We start from the raw sequence: 19,187 nt of genomic DNA, 5'->3' as shown, positions 1-19,187 counted from the left end.
CTCACTGGCCCTCAGGAAAATGAGGTATTATCCAATCTTTAAATAATACTTCTCATTTTTCTCCAAAGGTTCATTTATTTGACGAAGATGAGGATTTTTTTTAAAGATGTGAAGTTATAGAGTACTTATGAATGAATGTGATGTCTGAAAATTAATTCAAAATAATATGAGACAAAAGGAGACAGTAGGGGAACAGAGGAAAAGGTTGGGCATGTGCTGATAATCATTGAAACTGCCTAATGGGTATATGGATATTGATGATACTATTTTGTCTAATCTTACATATAAATTTTTCCACAATAAAAAGTTTTAAAAAGTTATACTGAAAAAGTATTACTCCATTTTAAACTATCCAAACTTAAAATCACAGTTTAATAAGTACTGTTTTCCACTGTATTTGTGAGCATGCATTTATTTAAAAAAAAAATTGAGTGAATATATATTAGGTACCATGCTATACACACAAAAAATTAAGGGAGGGAAAAAAAAAAACAAACCCACACACAAAACCACGAGTCACCATCCCAAATGCCTCAAGTTGCTTGAACCAGCTGGGTGTCAGCCAGTTAGAGAACTGATAATGTGGTAAGTGTTGTAACAGTGCTATGAGGAAAAAGTGCGAGGGATGCACGAAAAGAGGGTTCATTATGCTGATGAAAAGAACGAGATCCTAGTAAGGATTTCCTACACAGAATGACATTTGAAGACTGGATTTTTCAGCCAGGGGATGGAAAGTGGAGAATGTTCAGGCATTCAACCCAGGAAGAAGATGCATTGAGCAAAAACAAAAAGCCCAGAGAGAAGGTGTTGTGCTGAGAATTTCAAGTAGCCTGCAGTGTCCCCAGCGTGCTGATGGGTGAGGGTAGGGCAGCAATAGGCTGGGAAGGTTCCTTAGGTCACATTTAAAGGGTCTTACACACACACTGAGTAATCTGAACATAGAAGTAAATGGAACTTTTACAGCACAGAAGGCATATAGCCAAATTTATCTACATTTTAGAAATAGTACACTGTTGGCAGTATGGATGACAGCCTGAAGAATAAAGGGTGAGGCACAAAGAATATTCACTACAAAGATGGAGGCCTGGACCAAAGAACAGCAGAAGGAATTGAAAGAAAGGGGCAAGGACTTCGGAAGTGTGACTGGCAGGATTCAGAGACCAGTATGTGTAAAGGGGAGAACAGGGAGACTCAAAAGTAAGAGCAATGATTGGGGGAGTAAGGTTTTCCCTCTAGAGCATGAACTCAGGGTAACAGTGATCCTATTAAGCCATACAAGGATCACAGGGAGAAAAACTGAAGATAATAAATTTAGTTTTGAATGTGTTGAATTTGAAGGTCTATTAACATACTCTTTGGTAGGTAATTTTCAGACAGGAGTTTGCTCAGGAGACAAGAGAGCTAAGGATGAAAGTCTGGGAGGCATCTGCATGTGTATAACTAAGAAGCAGCAGCAATTACCCAGAGAGAGGTGAGAGGGTAAACAAGATACAGGAGCACAAGTTATCTCCAGTTAGGCCTTTGCCGCACAAACCTCCAGGGCATTTGTTGTTGTTACTGAACTTGTTTTCATTTCTTCATGTTCATTTAAAATATTTTTCATTAAAAAAACACATACAATCTCCGAAAACATTTCTCATTTTCTTCTTTCTCTTTACAAACCTAGTGCAATAGGCTAAATAATAGCCAAATCCAGGCTACCGCTCTAATCTACAAAGTCAAGGCAGGACTTCTGGACCCAACTGATGAGTAAAGCAGAAAGTGAGCCAACCAACATACCACCACCAGGCTACCTCTTGCATATCAGAGGCTTTAGATAAACCGACGTGCAGCCTCGAGTAAATTACATTACTTAAAATATTTCACAAAAGTCAATAAGCAACATCCCAAGTTACTCACCAGGCCTTTGATCCTGTTCCAGTACACAAATTGAGCCCTGAACTCTTCTGTTTTTCCCATGGACCATCATCAACTGAAATCTCATAGTAGGAAGCCCTATGAATTGAGAATATAAAACTGGATTTGCTGAACTTATGGCTCACAGTAAATAAGAAAAACATCATTTCTTCAAAACTAATGAAATCTAAGTGGGCCAGCTTGACTTAGACATACCTGACTTAGTAGGCACGCATACCATGATGCTAATACCAATACTGAGTAAGTGAAGAGTAAAAAAAATTTTTAAAAATCTGCATATCTCCATCCCTCTGATTCATATGCTCCTTTCTATCAATATTTCAAACAAGGGCTGCTTGTAAATTTTTACCTATCATAGCTTCTACCGTTTTTATGGAATCTAACACATACAGAGCCTTATTTCAGAATTCAAAAAGAAAATACCATTCTTATGTGAGTTTCATTCTTGGTAGCTAGCTAGTCCTCGGTAGCTCCAAGTCTGTATCTAACCCCTCAAGTTGCCAGACGTTTCTGCTCAACTTGTGTTTAAGTTACATACTAATGTGCCTTTTGAATTTATAGTAAGCTAAGAGAGATAAAGTTCTAAAGAAAATTCTCAGCTAGTACTGCATCAGTAGACAAAACTAGGAATAAAACTAGAATTGTGATTTCTTTAAAGATTTCTATTTCTTAGAGTATTTCATAAACATGAAATCAAATGGATTTTCTGACAACCAGCAAAAGTGACACTATTCTTTAACTGCATGAATATATAAATTTGCAGTTAAAAAAAAACTTGAAACATGTAAAAGCCTATTTTGCAAAACTATATCTTAAAATAATGGTGTCATTGATCAACACTGGGTTATTTTTGTCCAGCAAATAAAAAAGTTAAATTCTTAATATGGCTTTTCCAATAATGACAATTATTAGACATGCTTGCAAACACTAACACTCAATGGATAATTTATCTCTTATCTTAACCCTCAATTCTCCTGCCAAACTCAATCTGTAAAGGTTTTACATGGCACAACTTCTTTTCATGTTTTCTCTCAAGTCACCATTCTTCAGAAAAGATAGCAGACTCTTATATTCACATTTAATCTATTTCATAGCTTTGTTATGTCTTCCTACAAAATTAGGAATTTTAGGCGATTAGGAGCCTATTACATTCAGACAAGCCAGTCAACTCTATAGGAATGGCTGCTATTATCCCAGAATCACATAGAAACAAATGAGATTAGAGGTAAGTGGGGATAGAAGAGAAACAGGTGGAGAGGAAGAAAAGTATAGTCAGGTAAGGGGTGTTGAGCCCAAAATGATGAGCAAATTTAGTGTCATTCTCACATGCAGGTTTATCAAGATTAGTCAACTCAGAATTTTTGTTTCAGGGAAATTATTTTTTTTAAGGCAGCAATAAAACTCACAGTCCCTTTAGAGTGGGTATACTTCTTCTTAAATTGTCCACTGCTACAGCCCAAGAATAAGACATTCTAGGTTAGAATAGAAAACAAAAAAAAACTGGGCTTTTAAAATGTTCTTAAATCTAAGAACATTATAAATGAGGCAGGAATAATATTGCTGCACTTCATATTTTCCAAGCAAAGCTCTTAAGTTTCCAGGGCATAGTGAAGCCTCAATATAAGACCTGGAGTCAGAAATACTGGGTATACATGACAGTTCTGGTGCTAACTAATGATAGGACCATGGGCAAGTTATGTGAACTCTCCAATCACTTTTTCACGGATACATACAACTACCTTTCTCACAGGGTTGCTATGAGCGTGTAATGTGGTAATACGCACAATATACACAAAGCCTGACACAGAGCAGACATCCAGTAAGTATTCATTTCCTTTCTGCCTAAGGGTCTATGTCAGAGTCCTTGAAAATAAGTTCTAATACCTCCTGTAGTGAAAACTTTCTCAATAGCATCAGAAGCGAACCCACTGCTGTCCTCACCTTAGTAAGGATATAAGGGGAGGCTCAACACAAAAAGCAGCAGCGTCAGACATTATTTAGAGATAAACTAACCAAATCACTGCTGCCACAGAAAAAAAATTCGGTCTATAATCTAGTGGGACTTCACTGAATTCCCAGAAGTCTGTCAGTTGATCCCAGTTTTCCTCCTTTTTAAGTTATTTGATTTTTAGTAAGTACAAATTACAAAGCAACACTAGCAGAAGCTCTTGGAAGTTATAACCTTTAAAATACACAAACGATAACAGAAGCCATTAAATGGCTTCTCTAAAATCAGCATACACTCACATAACATTTTTTTACCTTTGTCATCTATTTTGTTATTTTTTATTCAAGTTTAATTAACCTACAGTGTTGTATTAGTTTCAGGTACACAATATAGTAACTCAACAACTGTATATGTTCCTCAGCCCTTATCAAGATAAGCATTACTCTTAATCCCCTCTATTCACCTAACCTCCATCCCCCTCTGGCAACTACCAATTTGTTCTCTGTATTTAAGTCTGCTTTTTTCTTTTTTCTATTTGTTTGTTTTCTTAAAATCCACAACTGAGTGAAATCACACGGTAATTGTCTTTGACTTATTTCACTTAGTGGAATACCCTCTAGGTCTACCTCTGTTGTTGTAAATGGCAAGATTTCATTTGTCATCTAATGCAGACATTCTCCAATTTCATTGAAAGTTGTTGCTCTCTGCCTTATGTTTTTAGTAATCATGATTAATCACTAATTAGAATTACATTTCCTGCCTCCCCTATCACAAAGTATCCATTATTCATTTCCATATTGCTTCAAACTTGATATAGAGCAAAAGAAAACAGTTTATGTATAGCATGAGTCTTATTACTATGTTAAAATAAGTATATTTACACTTTATGTTCTTTAAAGAATATATTTTTATTTAATTTCTTCAAAGAATTTTACTTTTAATTACTTTTTAAAATTATGTATTTTATCACCCTTCAAAAAACTAAGATGTTATTTACTACCTTTATTTATCTTTACATCCCTAGTGACTTGCATATAGCACGTAGCAGGTACACCATACATTTTACTGAATAAATTTAAAATTACATTAGTCAAAATAATTACGACTGATAAAGATTGTTACAAGTATTCTACTGAATCAGGCTTTGTTCTTTTCAGTACTATCTGATTTAGTCATTGGGTAAAACACAGATATCTTTTTTAATTAAGACAAATACTTCCCACCATAATTAAACTTCTTATGAAAAGACAGATCAACAAACAATTTCAGAATATATGGAACTCTCAGTAAACTAGCAAAACAACTACATGACCTTCAAAGGGTCACACAGCTCTGAGAGCAGCAAAGTGGGACAGAGACTCATCTCTAGTTTTCTACCCCTAATTTACTTACATCTACAAAAATGAGAAGGCAAGTTCTAAATGACAACCAGGAGTTAAAAAAACATTGCATTATGGCAGTCATTTTATAACTGGTAATTAATATCACATGAAAGTTTTGGAAAAAAAATTCTGCTGACCATTTAAGGCTAAATTATATTCAACACCCACAAAAGAGATTTCCTCAGTAATAAAACCATATTATACTTTTATACTCCTAATGAAGAACTTTATTAACCTTAGTTTTTGCTAATAATAGTTACAAATCTTAAACTGCCCATATACTCGGCTTATGATGTAGTAGTATTTCTGCCAAAAATTGTTTAGTCTGAATCTTATGCAGAGAAAAAAAAATCATACAAATCTAAAACAAGGGATATTCTGCAAAGCAACTGGCTTGACTATTCAAAAGTATTAATATCAGGAATGACAAAACAGGGGTGGGACTAAGGAATGATTCTTAATTCTAAAGGGCCATAATGGCGAAATGCAATGCATAATCCTTAACTGGATCCTGGATAAAAATAAGCAAACAAATCAGCCTTAAGGGACCTTATTAAGATAATTAGTTGGGAAGTTTTAATATGGACTGTCTATAAAAGTTTTATAACAACTGCAAATGTATGCCTGGTATATTATTCTCTTAAACATTTATAAAGCACCTATATGATAGATAAGGCTCTGTAGTAACAGAACTGAATAACTTTGTTTAACCTGGGGTTTCACAAACTTTCTTGCTCATAGAACCTTCTTTCCTCTTAACATGTATCATAAATGTGTTAGAAGGTTTTGGAAATATTTCATTAAATAATTCATTTCTATCACTTATACCATATTAATTATTCACAATTCTTAGGTTGCAGAGATCAAATAAATATCTAAAAAATACTAAAAAATTACATTCCAAACTCAAGCACACAGGTTTAAAAAGTACCTGGATGACAGACTCTCCCCAATGAAGACTTCATTTAGTGCCCTCACTGGCAAAAGCTGGGGTCCTGAAGCCTCAGGTCCTGTTGGTAATGAAAAGAAAAACTTAAGTTTTAGAAATATTAGGATTTAAATTTTATAAAACATTAAAATATACATACTTTTGTTTCAACAGAATGCATACTTTAACATTATTAACACAGAAGTTAAATCTCATATTTAGAGTATTCATAATGAACCTCAAAATCACCTATCGGCAATGAAGCCTCTCTTTCTCCCCCAAAAAAACCTTAATTCTTCTTGAAACAATTTTTCAAGAGTGATGAAATAGACTTATCCATCTCATAAGATTCTTGTTGTCACACTTAATTTTTCTCTGCAAGCTTCAGATGTGGAAATAATCAAGTACTTCCACAGGAGCCACTTTGGATTTAAGCAGCAAATTACATGCATGGCTCATATTGGAAACCAAATCCGTTATCTACTGGAGATCAGATTTTTTTTCCCCCCTCAAACAGAAAACCTTAGTGTTTTTAGCAAGAATAGCACTGGAGGAACACTGCCACATCTAGTTACTAGTTTATGTGATGAAAATTTTAATAAACCAACCGTATCTTCCCTTGAAAGTATACAGGTAATAAAAACATATTCCTCACTAACTTGTACACAAATACAGTCCAGTAAAGGATTTTTTTTTTAAATCTGAAAAGTTAAAAAGAAAAAAAAAACAACTATGAGAGACTATGGACTCTGGGAAACAAACTGAGGGCCGTGGGGTGGGGGGGTGGGGGGGCGGAGAATGGGATAGGCCGGAGACGGGTAGTAAGGAGGGCAAGTATTGCATGGTGCACTGGGTGTTATACACAAGTAATGAATCATGGAACTTTACATCAAAAACTAGGGATGTACTGTATGGTGACTAACATCACATAATAAAAAATTATTTAAAAAATAAATTTTAAAAAATTAAAAAAAAAAAAACCCTGAAAACTAAAACGTTTTTTTCTCTGTAATCTTTTGTTCTAAATTAAAAAGCTAAATTAGGGATCAAACATGGTGGCATATTTATTAATCTCAAAACCTACTCCTCTATTCCAAAATTCCAAATGGTAGCTTCCTAAGAAATGTTTCCTACAAACCTGATGAGAATTTAATTAGAAAAAATGAGAAATACCTTGGAATCTTCCTAGATTTTTTCCTCACAAAATAAAGCTATCAAACAACAAAAAACACTCACAAAAAAGCCCTCTACAGTAGTCCCTGGGCAAAGTAAATGTCATACAATTGTTACTAACAAAAATATTATAATAAGCAGAGTGATTTCCAGTGTTACTACTGAGAAATCAAGCTATTCTGATTCCAAATTCTTCATATATAAAATATTCGCCACCACCACTTCCTCTCTGGAAGCTTACAGCAACTTTATTTTATCCCTAGTATTCTGATATAGCTTGGTATAAAATCTTTTATCACTAGTTATGCTAAGTATTTGTGAGTCCTTTCAATTCCAAGAATGGTACCTAAGTTTTCAGAAATTTCTTTGTATTATTTTTTTGAACATTTTCTCTTTTCTACAAATACCCTTAATTAGATGTGTACATCCTGGATGTTACTTAATAACTACGTGATCTTGTTTGTATATATATTACCTTAGTTTGTAAAACTAAATAAACAGTAAATCTGATACAGGAATCTGAGCAATGAATCTCTGAATACCGATCTAGAGCTTTCTTATAAAGCCGCTGAAATTCAAAGCCAAATCTCGAACATCTCCAATGATAGCAATAACTTCTTTTGGCTAGGGATAAAGTAAGATTTCCAACTAAAAATTTAAAATCTATAAAACATGACACGAACACAGAGTTTAAGAAAAGCCCAACCTATAAAGCTATAAATCACCATGAAAAACTCTCAAAATAATGAGACAAGACAGAGACAAAGCAGATACGTAAAGGTAGCTTTTCCTGATAAGTTGAACCAAGAAATGAAACACAGGAGGAAAAAATTATCTTTTTATGCAGTCCACAGATAGTAATATCTCTTGGGGTCTTCCTGTATCATGAAAGTCTTAAAATTACTGGAAAAGGTGGGAAAAAATGGCTTAAGACTTCACCTTAAGACTTATTAAAAAAAACGAACATATATCACCTTAAACTACTACTCTCTTAGCAGCTTACAGAGATGTCTGAAACACAAATCTAAAGGCCACAATTCAAAATTTCCCAACAAAAAGTTTTTAATCAACAACTATAACAATGGTAGATATATTTAAATATGACTATACAAATGTATAATTACTTTTTTCTTTAAAGATTTTATTTATTTATGCGACAGAGAGACAGCCAGCGAGAGAGGGAACACAGCAGGGGAGTGGGAGAGGAAGAAGCAGGCTCCCAGCGGAGGAGCCCGATGCGGGACTCGATCCTGGAACGCCGGGATCACGCCCTGAGCCGAAGGCAGACATTTAACGACTGCGCTACCTAGGCGCCCCAACAAATGTATAATTATTAAGAAATCTACAGATTAGGTCATTTCTACTGCTCTCTTTTTTGACATTTCAAAGATTAAAGTCAAGAATCTTTCCTTAAATATCAACTATTTTCTTAGACATTTTATAATTCTTTCATAATCAACAAGTTTTCAAACCCATCCTAGAAAATATTTCTTCAGGAAATACGCTTATTTCTTATTTCTGTATCTAGTCATATTACATTTTACACCTGAAGTAGTTCACTGTATTTTCTTAAATGTGGTCAGTGGCACTAAAATCCCCAAATAAGTTGATTATAAATTATTACTTCTAGAAATGAGAAATCAAAGGAACAAGAAGTTAAATATTGCCCAAACACATCTAATTCCCAATCTACCTACTTTCATCATGAACTCTTTCAATGTTGAAGGCTCTACTATGTTGATTCAAACTTAGCTGCTGTTCGTGAAGGTCCACAGGAACAGGGTTTATGCCAGTCCCTTCAAGGTACAACCTGATTCGCTGCCTCCATAACCACCTTAGAAGAGTGAAGGAAAAGCAGATATGTTAAGATAAAGTAAACTTAGCATTAAAATTTCACCAAATTAAAAAATTCATATTAAAAACTTCGTTATTCCACGAACAAATTATACCAAAACACCTAACACCCACAGGTTCCTCCTCAAAGACAAATTCAGAGATTTAGTTCTCTTTTCAAAAATAATAGAAATATCTAATGTATTTGTACAAAATCTCCCACATAACTTGAATTAAAGTCAAATTCTTTATCAAGTATCCATTAAACCTAAGATACTGAGTAAGACAGAGTTAGTTGTATTTTGCTCATACAAGAGCATAACATGCAAAAACAAAACAAACACTCTGAAATTAAAACAATATTACGTAAGGTGGTTAGACAAAATTCCCTCTCCTAGAGTTCTATAATGATTTTTTTACAATAAAAAAGAAATCAATGACAAATTTTATAACATTTAAGATTACACCTAAAACTTAAATGACATTTTTGATAGAAGGAAAAAAATTGGGTATCATTGATTTCAAAACCAAAAACTGACATATCAAAAAGCCAGTGGGGCAGATTCTGCTAGATTAGTATATAAAAATACACTTCCACTTGGTAGCTATAAACTGGTCATTTGTAGAGGTGCCAAACTTCTGAAATGATCAGAAACTAGAATCATTACTAATGATTCCAGAAATCAAGAAGATTTAATACAATTTCACACACACACACACACACACACACACACACACACACAAAAGCTTTCTCAAACTACAAAAATCTAGTCCAAGTCAGGAAATAAAAAGTCGTCCAACTTGGCTCTCTCTACTATAATCACCAACCCCATCTCAGCTCCTCCCTCCACTCTTCTCTTTTCAGGATAGTCTGACCACTGAACAAATTAAGTGAAAGAAATATGACAAAACATCCCCCTACTAAAGAAACACTTAAATATGTAAAATAAAGAGACTGGGAACCTCAGAATGGTGGAGTAAATCCAACCCTCAGGCATTCTGGATGGGAGAGGAGGATATAAATATAAAATCTCAGAATGTGAACACTTATTTTTGGCCAATAGTTTTAACTAGCTTTCTACCAAACTGCTAAGAACATGTAACAACGTTAAGAAAATAGAAACATGACTATCTCACTGATGGAGAAAACCCCTCTACTTGCATTTGGGTTACAGGCCAAGTGGTATTTGTCAGGGTTTCTCTACAGTTCCAGTTGGACTAGAAGAAAGGTAGAGGTGTGTGTGACTCAGCTAATAACAGTAGCCATAAAGAGTAATACATAGCTATGCACTAAGCCAAATATTCTCTAACTTGTTCTATACAATAGCATTTCTAATGGCACATAAAGATATTTATAAAACAACTGTAAGAAATTCCTACCTGAACTCACCACGATAGAACTTCTGTAAGGCTTCTGGGAAGGAATGTGTATATCGAACAGGAAGACATAAATGACCCTCAGACCTTTAAGAGATTTGTAGTGGTGTAAAGAGAAGAAAAAGGAAAAAAGAAAAAATTTAATGCAAAAGGTATCACTAAACTACAAGAGCCAGACATGAAATTTTGTAAATTTCTGTTCTATACTTCATTTTTTTTTTGCCACAAAATTTTCTGTACTTTCAGTAAGACAAAAAGACCAAATAGAAATAGTGGTTTTAGGGGCGTCTGGGTAGCGCAGTCGTTAAGCATCTGCCTTCGGCTCAGGGCGTGATCCTGGCGTTCCGGGATCGAGTCCCACATCGGGCTCCTCGGCTGGGAGCCTGCTTCTTCCTCTCCCACTCCCCTGCTGTGTTCCCTCTCTCACTGGATGTCTCTCTGTCACATAAATAAATAAAAAATCTTTAAAAAAAAAAAAAAAGGAAAGAAATAGTGGTTTTATACCCAGCTTCAATGCCATAAAACATACTACTAAAGTTTCCACAACACAGTGAAACTAAACAGCACATTTGCCACTGATTGATTACCCTACAAAATTATCTAAAGTTATAGTGGTGTTTGCACCCTACCTTTAAATTATTTCACATAAACTTTGGGCAAGTCACTTTAGCATCAGCTTTCGCATCTCTAAAAGGGTGATAAAACCACTAATCTCAAAAGGTTATTGTGACGAATCACACCATATGTGAAAGTGAACCATAAATCCCTTTTAAATATCACTTAAGATATTCTAAGTCATAAAGAGAAATCATAAAGCTAATCCAATCCTATCATTTATTCAAAAATATATAAGGGTGAACTGCCTTCAGGGAGTTAAGGGCTTGACATAGAAGACAATTTTTTTTTTTTAAATTGCAAGTTACGAAGTGTTAACATTGCCTATAGCTGATACAGGAAGATGAGAGAACGTGGCACCTAACGTGAGGAAATGTGTCCAGAAAGCTCAATCATCATCATTTACATGATGCTTTGATCTTGAAGGAAAGGTTAAGAGGAGACTTGGCAAAACAAACTCTTAATAACTGTACATTAACTTATAAGCGTGAAGAACAGAAAAAAAGGCTTTTACCAAGTTGTGACAGGTCAATTTCTTTATCCGTGAGGATCAACACTGAAATTAAGACTAGGCCCTGCCTAAGATTTTTAATTTTTATATTCACTGCAACACTTTTACACGGTGCTAAGTATATAGAGGGTATCAACAGTTATTTGATAGAACAATACCTGCTAGGGTCCACTACAGGTCTACAACACCAAGAGAGAACAATCTCTCATGAGATTATAGGCACAGCCCAGCCAGGGCTGTTAGCACCGGAAGGCTTAACTTGGCCTGGAGGATTCACTTTCAATGTGGCTCACTCACAAGGCTGCCAAACTGGTGCAAGCAACTGGCAGGAGGCCTCAATTCTTCCCCATGAGAGCTTCTCCACGGGACTGCTTGAGTATCCTCACGTCATGCTAGCTGACTTACCCCAGGATGAGCAATCCAAGAGACTAATACAAAAGCTGTAATACCATTTATGACCTGGCCTTGGAATCCACACACTGTCATACCATATTCCATGGGTCACACAGGCCACCCTGATGGAATACAGAAGCAGGGAGAGAACCACATAAAGGAGTGAATGCTAGGCAGCTACCCTGGAGGCTAGCTACCACATGCCTTCTATCCCATTTTAATTATGAAGCATTCAAATGTCATAATTATTTACTGGGCTCAATAAACTGAATGCAGAATACAGACAAGACAAACCGAAGTTTTATATTTAATTTAGATGAGTCCATGTAAGTGAACCATCTTAGAAGGGTATCCTCCAGCCCAAGTCCAGCCTTCAGGTGCCGGCAGGCCCTGCTGACTAAAACCTCATGAGAGATGTCAAACCAAACCACCCAGCCAAGCTTCTGAATTCCAGATACACAGAAGCCATGAGCAATAATAATTGATTATTACTGTTGAAGCCTCTAAGTTCTGGTCTGATTTGTTATGCAGCATTTGATAACTAATACTGAGGAGAGGAAATTTAAATTGAACATTAACTTCTGGGCTTATTTAAGCCTTGTGAGTCATCAGAGTACTTAAGAAAAAGAAGTCAGGCAACCTGAATTACCAAACAAGCTAGGAGGCTTAATACACTGTTGGCCTGGAGACAAGAAGAGAAACCAAATGACTCCTAAAGCCTATTATTCTAGGTAGAAATTAGAGAGGCAATACTGCCCGTTTACCAGTTTCAAAATTCCCACAAGCTTATATGAGTAGTAAGCCAGCTTTTTGAAGGAAAATATATTTCAACAACCTGTATACAATGTGATCACTAAAGAATCTCTTAATGATAATAGAAATATGCCATTAAGAAGTTCTAAAATATAAATGCATCAACACTGAAGGCAATCAAAAAATAATTACTGAACCAATGATCTCGATTACTTATATTCAAGAAATATTGGGGCGCCTGGGTGGCTCAGTCGTTAAGCGTCTGCCTTCGGTTCAGGGCGTGATCCCAGGGTCCTGGGATCAAGCCCTGCATCGGGCTCCCTGCTCCACTGGGAGCCTGCTTCTTCTTCTCCCACTCCCCCTGTGTTCCCTCTCTCACTGGCTGTCTCTCTCTCTGTCAAATAAATAAATAAAATCTTAAAAAAAAGGAAAAAAGAAATATTTACCCAGCTAGGTTGGGGTCCTAGCCCTACTCCCTAAGATCATTTAATCACTCATTTCAAAGGTTTATTGTTTGTGGACTATGTATAATACCGTAACAGTGTTAGAGGAATTAAAATACAATCCTATACTCAAGAAATTTATAGTCTAATGGAAGAGACAACCAAGCAGAAAATAACATGCTCTCTACAGAGAATTATAGTCAGAGTCCAGGAGAGGCACCAGTCTTCAATGAACAACTACACAACTCAGTAAGTGGTATAAGGGCAAAAGTATGTATAAGGGCATGAAAACAATATGCACCTTCTGGAGAACTCTTCCACTTACTCTTTCACAACCTACTGTTTTAAGTATCAACAAACCTCCTCACTAGAGGAAAAGCCTCCATTCATGGTGTTAGCAGATGCTTATACCTGACATTTGCGCTTAAGGTCAGAGTGGGTAGTGGAGGAATTAGGTGAAGGTGGTCAAAGGTAAAAACTTCCAATTATAAGATAAACAAATACTGGGGATGTAACAATACAACGTAAGGCCTATAGTTAATACTACTGTATATTTGAGTTATTAAGAGAGTAGATCCTAAGAGTTCTCATCGCCAGAAAAACACTTTTTTCTCATATCTATATGAGATGATAAATGTTAACTAAGTTTACTGTGGTAATCATTTCACATTATGTCTAAGCTATTAAAGCGGTACACCTTAAATTTATGCAATCCAAATGTCAGTTATAGCTCAACAAAACTGGGTGAAAAATGCNAATAAAAAAAAAAAAAAAAAAAAGCCTTAGGAAGAATCCTAGGCTGTTCCTAGAAGGACTTCAGTAATTATTTCTTAAGAAAGTATAGTGCCTATGAGTAAATGAGGATCAATGAAACTAAAAAACCAAATAGGCAACAGATGGTGAAAGATCATATTATTATACTAAGGAATTTGCAACATATTCTGAAGGTCATGGAAAAACCCTAAAAGATTTTAATTTAGATTTTAATTTAGAAGTAGATACAATCAGATTTGTACTTCAGAAAGAACATGAAGATAAAGTGTAATGGATGGGTTGGAACGAGCAAGACGGGAAGCTACTGTAGTAATTTAAACAAATTACAAAGGCCTATGTTCAGTAGCAGTGAGGATGGCAAGAGATGGACTCAAAGTTAAGATCCCAAGAACTCAGCACTAGAGCCATAGACCAATGTGATAAAGGGGGTGAGGGGCGGGTAGGCCCTGCTTCAACACAGGTTGGTTCCATTCATCAAGTACGGTAGGGGAAGGGAAAGGAAACGGTTTCATTTGTAGACATGTTGCCTTTTTTTTTTCTTTTTTTTAAGTAGGCTCCATGCCCAATGTAGGATTTAAACTCTTGTTTAACTTAAACCCTGAGATTAAGGGTCCCATGCTCTAAGACTGAGTCTGCCAGACATGCTACATTGTTAATGCCACTGGATACTTTCAAGTAGAGGAAAGTATGGCTAGAATAGCATGAAGAAAGAAAAAAATAACAGGAGAGAAGGACAGCCAGGGACCAGAAAACGTAGTGTCTTCTATGTCATTGTTAAGGTGACCAACTGTCCCAGTTTGCCTAGGACTGACAATTTTACCAGGACATGGAACTTTCAGTGCTAAAACTAGGGAAGTCCCTGGCAAACCAGGGTGAGTTGGTCGCCCAAGTCAGAGTAAAGAATTAGATTTTATCCTGGGTTAGACGGGGAGCCACCACAAGATTCTGAGCAGAGAAGTCAGATAATATTATCAAACTTCCATAAAATGATTACTCTGGCTACAGTGGGAAGAGAATGTAAATAAGGATGAGAGTGGAAGCAAGATCAATGTTGGCTATAAATACTTTGGAGTCACCAGGATTTAAGTTCAACTACAGATATTAATCAGTTATTCTGGAGACAGTATAAAAAGTTAGAGAGAAAGATGGCCCAGAGGATGATATGTGAAAATGCCATTATTTAAGCAGTGACTTAAATATAACATCCTTCAAAAGAGACAAAGAAGTAGCCACCAGGGTAGGAAGAAAGGGGGAGAATGTCATAAATGCCAAAGAAGTACAGATGAAACAAAGGAGCAAAAATTTCCCAGAAATCAAGTAAGACAAGGACTGAAATGTTCATTAAGTTCAGTAACCAGGACATCACTGGTAAGGCAAAAAGAATGTCAGTATGAACTGGTTGGAGGCAATCCAGAAAAGATGGCAAAACAATAACTTAAATAAGGATGTAGAGATACCAAGATAGGGGGTAAAGAGGAAAAAAAAAAGAATAATAACCAAGATAGAGACACAGGGTAAAGGATTTATAAAATTTTCTTAAAAGAGGATAGTCTTGAAAAAGTTTTTAGCCTCCGAGGAAGCATGTTGGAGAGAGGGAAAGAAAGGGAACAAATAACAGAACAAGATTTTCTTTCAAAGCCAAGGGAAAGTTGAAAAGTCCAATGATTTCCATCTCCTTTATGAAGTAAGAGAAGCCTAATGCTGAAGGTGGAAAGGTAAGGAAAGCAAGGACCATATAGAAGTTAAATAACTTTAAAGAAGCTGTTGCAGAGAATGGGGAAGAGAGAGGAAGACCTGAGCCACATGAAGTTTTTTGAACAACTCTGAGGGTCAAGTTCTAAGTGCTAGAAATGACAAATTGGAAGTAAATTTGGGCCCAAACAAGCCGCCAAGCTTAAGTTTCTATTTTTTTCCCGCAAATGGCCTCAGCAGTGCTAATGAAGGAATAAAAAGGGTGACAAACTGATGGGGGATTGAGCAGAAAGACAGTGGTACAAAATGTTTAAGAGATTTGTCAAGAGGGGCTCCTGGGTGGCTCAGTTGGTTAAGCGTCCAATTCTTGATTTGGGCTCATGGTTTTGAGATCGAGTGCTGCATGGGCTCCACACTAGGTGTGGAGCCTGCTTAAGTTTCTCTCTCTCTCTCTCCCCCCACCACAGGAAGAAAGGGAGGGAGGGAAAGAGAGGAAGGAAGGAAGGAAGGAAGGAAGGAAGGAAGGGAGGGAGGGAGGGAAAGAAAGAGAAAGGGAGAAAGGAAAGAGTGACTTTTGTCAAGAATGTGAATGAAGTGAGGGAAAATTAAGAAAATAGAGGGGTTCAACACTCTGAAAACCAAAGGGCAGATTTAGCAGGATTGAGGAAATAAGACCGCTGTTAAGAGTAGGAGGCTGTGGTCAGAGTGGAACTAAGATTTGAGAGCTGGGGCAATTCTAGATGATCATGAACTCCAGGTATGGTTATGGCTGTGGGTGGCTGGAATAGAATGATGCTAAAGGTCAGTGAAGCTGAGGAAAGGAAAAAAGAAGTGATGACAGGGTTTGGTCTCTTCATTAAGTCAATGAAGTCACCTAGAAAATCAGCAGAGGCATAACCAGGAATGTAGATGAGAGACAAGGAAGAGCAGAAGATGGGACATTAACTCATACCTCTTCAGCAATACCAAAGGTCACCAATAACCAACTAGGTCAAGGGCTCAGGTCTATTCTGCCAAAAGGTACTACTCCCAGACCACCTGGGAAGTTCAATGTGAAGACTTGTCCATCCCATATCATAATTTTCTACCACCAGTGGTAGCTAAACACATATATATTTCTCATGCCTGAGCTATACTTGAGAGCTAGGTCCTTGAAAACCACCACATAGAAGAAAATTCTACTAAAAGTAGAAACGAATTGTACATGCCTGAATTTCATCTCTAAAATGTTTCTGGAGCACGGTTCTAAGATTCAGGATAACCAGGAGCAATGATACTTCCACTTAAACATGACGCACCACAGTAAACTCCCTGTAGCAACAGAGCACAGCGATGTGACTACAGTAGAGAAAATAAAGAGCTCCCCAAATTTAGGACTTATCAGAAATAGATACTATGCAAAGCAAAGAATAAGTGTATGTATAACACACAAATACCAAACAAAAAGAACATGTTTTTCCTTACCGTTCTGGATCAGTGTTTACTCCAATAACTGGTTTAAGTCTGTCTAAGACCTTACTTGCTGCCAGAAGCATCGTGCCATCACCTAAAGGACATAAGACATAACCAGATTTCTTACAAAACTAGTTTTTAATATCATTTTGAACATGAGTACTTTTGTTTCGACAATCACACTCCTACTCCATCCTGCTGACCACCACAGTCTCTTCCACTTCCTTTCTACCCGTTATCCCTAATCCAGGATTTCTCAACAGTGGCACGACTGACATTTTAGGGCAGATAATTTTTTGCTTGGGGGGGGGGGGTCCTGAGCATTACAGGACGTTTAGCAGTAGCTATGGCCTCTACCTGCTAAATGCCCTGTAGTAGCCCCCCAGTTGGTAACCACTGCTCTAATCCTATCACTTCTACTAACCAAATCTCTTTCCTTCTGTCGTAACATCAGTCCAAATTCATACCTTAATCAGAATACATTCAACAAAGCGTCCACTGCAGATTTTTGTAACAAATGCTATCAATTTAAAGCTTTAGCAACAATATCCACTTACTTAATAATAAAGCCCAGGAAAAATAGCTGTAAGTATATTAGAGCCACAGTTGGATGGAATTTATCTAATCTCATTGAACTCTTAAAAAAAAAAAAGTTTTGAAATTGTTTAAGAGTGGCGTAACTAAACCAAAATAGTTACAACTCATCCTTTGAATCATATTTGAAGTTAAATGTACACCTTAAATATACACACAGAAATAGACACAGAACCTCACAATAACATCATTCACTGAAAAAGTGAAATGTCATATATAGCAGATATTTTAAATCTTATCCTAAAAATCCCAAAATGCATCTTGTGGTAGGATTCTGTAGGCTTCATTACAGCTAGAGCACAGGGTATCTGGAAATGCACAGTAAAGAGCGTTTCCATATTCCAACATCTTTACCTCTGTGCAACTATTACCTCCTGCAGCTATGACAGCGTCTGCCCATCGAACAGCCTCTTCATCATATTCTCTCCTCTTTACTAGACGAACCTCAATTCCCTCATTCCTAGGATAAAAAAATAAAGGTTTTATAAAATGTCCACTAATAACATGAAGGATGTTTTGAGAGGCAGGTTATTACAATGATGTAAAATAACCAAACTTGTTTTATAAACAAATTTATGTTTAGTTTTGCAAGGTTAACTTCATTTTCATTTATTTATTTACGATAGCCGATTTACTATGGTCAGGAAGTATATGAATAAACTGAAAGTTAATGACTATCCCGAATCTCCATGTGCTTCAAAAACATCTCGTTCTTGCCCCTGACAAACAGCAGTATCAATAGATTAGAATTTCATTTCATCTTCTCTATTCCTCTGATGCTAAAATTCACTAATACAAAAATGGTCGAGAAGTATAACAACTCAAGAGACTTTAATTAAAAAGTAAATTATAAAAGTCATTACTTTAAATCCAACAAATACTCATTCAGTGTCAGACACTGAAACAGTGACTAAAGTACTTTCTACTTTGCATGTTCTCACGCTGATTCTCATATAAACTTATTCACTGACTGCATTAATTGAATTAACTCAAGTTCCTATAATTTTTAGACATTCAAAGAATATTTTAATGAACACCCATATGATCCAGTTTTCAATTTAATAAAACATTATACATACAGTTGAAGCCTAATGTATACAGAATTATCTCTGTAGAAAAGGCACTTCTCAGGCCAAATATTAACTGAAAATCTGTGAAATTTTCAGAGTACAATAAAAATTTCCTTAGAAACACTATGATATCAACTCCATTAACAATATAATTTTCTGAAAATGATTTTATAATGGCAATCTTTACTAAAAATCTCAGGATCATCTGCTAGCAAAATTAAAAACTGGAAGTCCTGAATACAAAAGCCCATCAAACATCCAAACCCATTAACTTACCGTAAACTATCCAGAATGTGCTCTACATTTTTGGTGTGAATATGATGCCGTTCAAG

The 19,187-nt window shown here is 36.1% G+C and overlaps 1 protein-coding gene across 2 annotated transcripts in view; it reads right to left on the bottom strand.

Annotated features, from left to right (window-relative positions):
* NADK2 (NAD kinase 2, mitochondrial) overlaps positions 1–18,245 on the bottom strand; it is a 29,378-nt gene extending 11,133 nt beyond the window's left edge. Inside the window, exons 1-6 of one of the 2 annotated variants that reach the window (XM_034657012.1) lie at positions 18,140–18,245; positions 17,204–17,285; positions 10,562–10,645; positions 9,046–9,182; positions 6,179–6,257; positions 1,900–1,995 (exon numbers count right to left, since the gene is read on the bottom strand). In XM_034657012.1, coding sequence (XP_034512903.1) covers positions 1,900–1,995; positions 6,179–6,257; positions 9,046–9,182; positions 10,562–10,645; positions 17,204–17,274 — 467 coding nt within the window. In that variant the 5' untranslated portion in view covers positions 17,275–17,285; positions 18,140–18,245. Of the gene's footprint in view, positions 1–1,899; positions 1,996–6,178; positions 6,258–9,045; positions 9,183–10,561; positions 10,646–16,947; positions 17,051–17,203; positions 17,286–18,139 lie in introns of those variants that run through there. The other variant, XM_034657013.1, reaches the window with a different exon arrangement.
* Positions 18,246–19,187: the final 942 nt, after the last annotated feature.

The sequence above is a fragment of the Ailuropoda melanoleuca genome, chromosome 3 (assembly GCF_002007445.2).
Source record: "Ailuropoda melanoleuca isolate Jingjing chromosome 3, ASM200744v2, whole genome shotgun sequence".
In the NCBI taxonomy this organism is placed as follows: domain Eukaryota; kingdom Metazoa; phylum Chordata; class Mammalia; order Carnivora; family Ursidae; genus Ailuropoda; species Ailuropoda melanoleuca.
The sequence above is the reverse complement of the archived record's forward strand: the minus strand, read 5'-3'. Positions and strand labels throughout refer to the sequence as shown.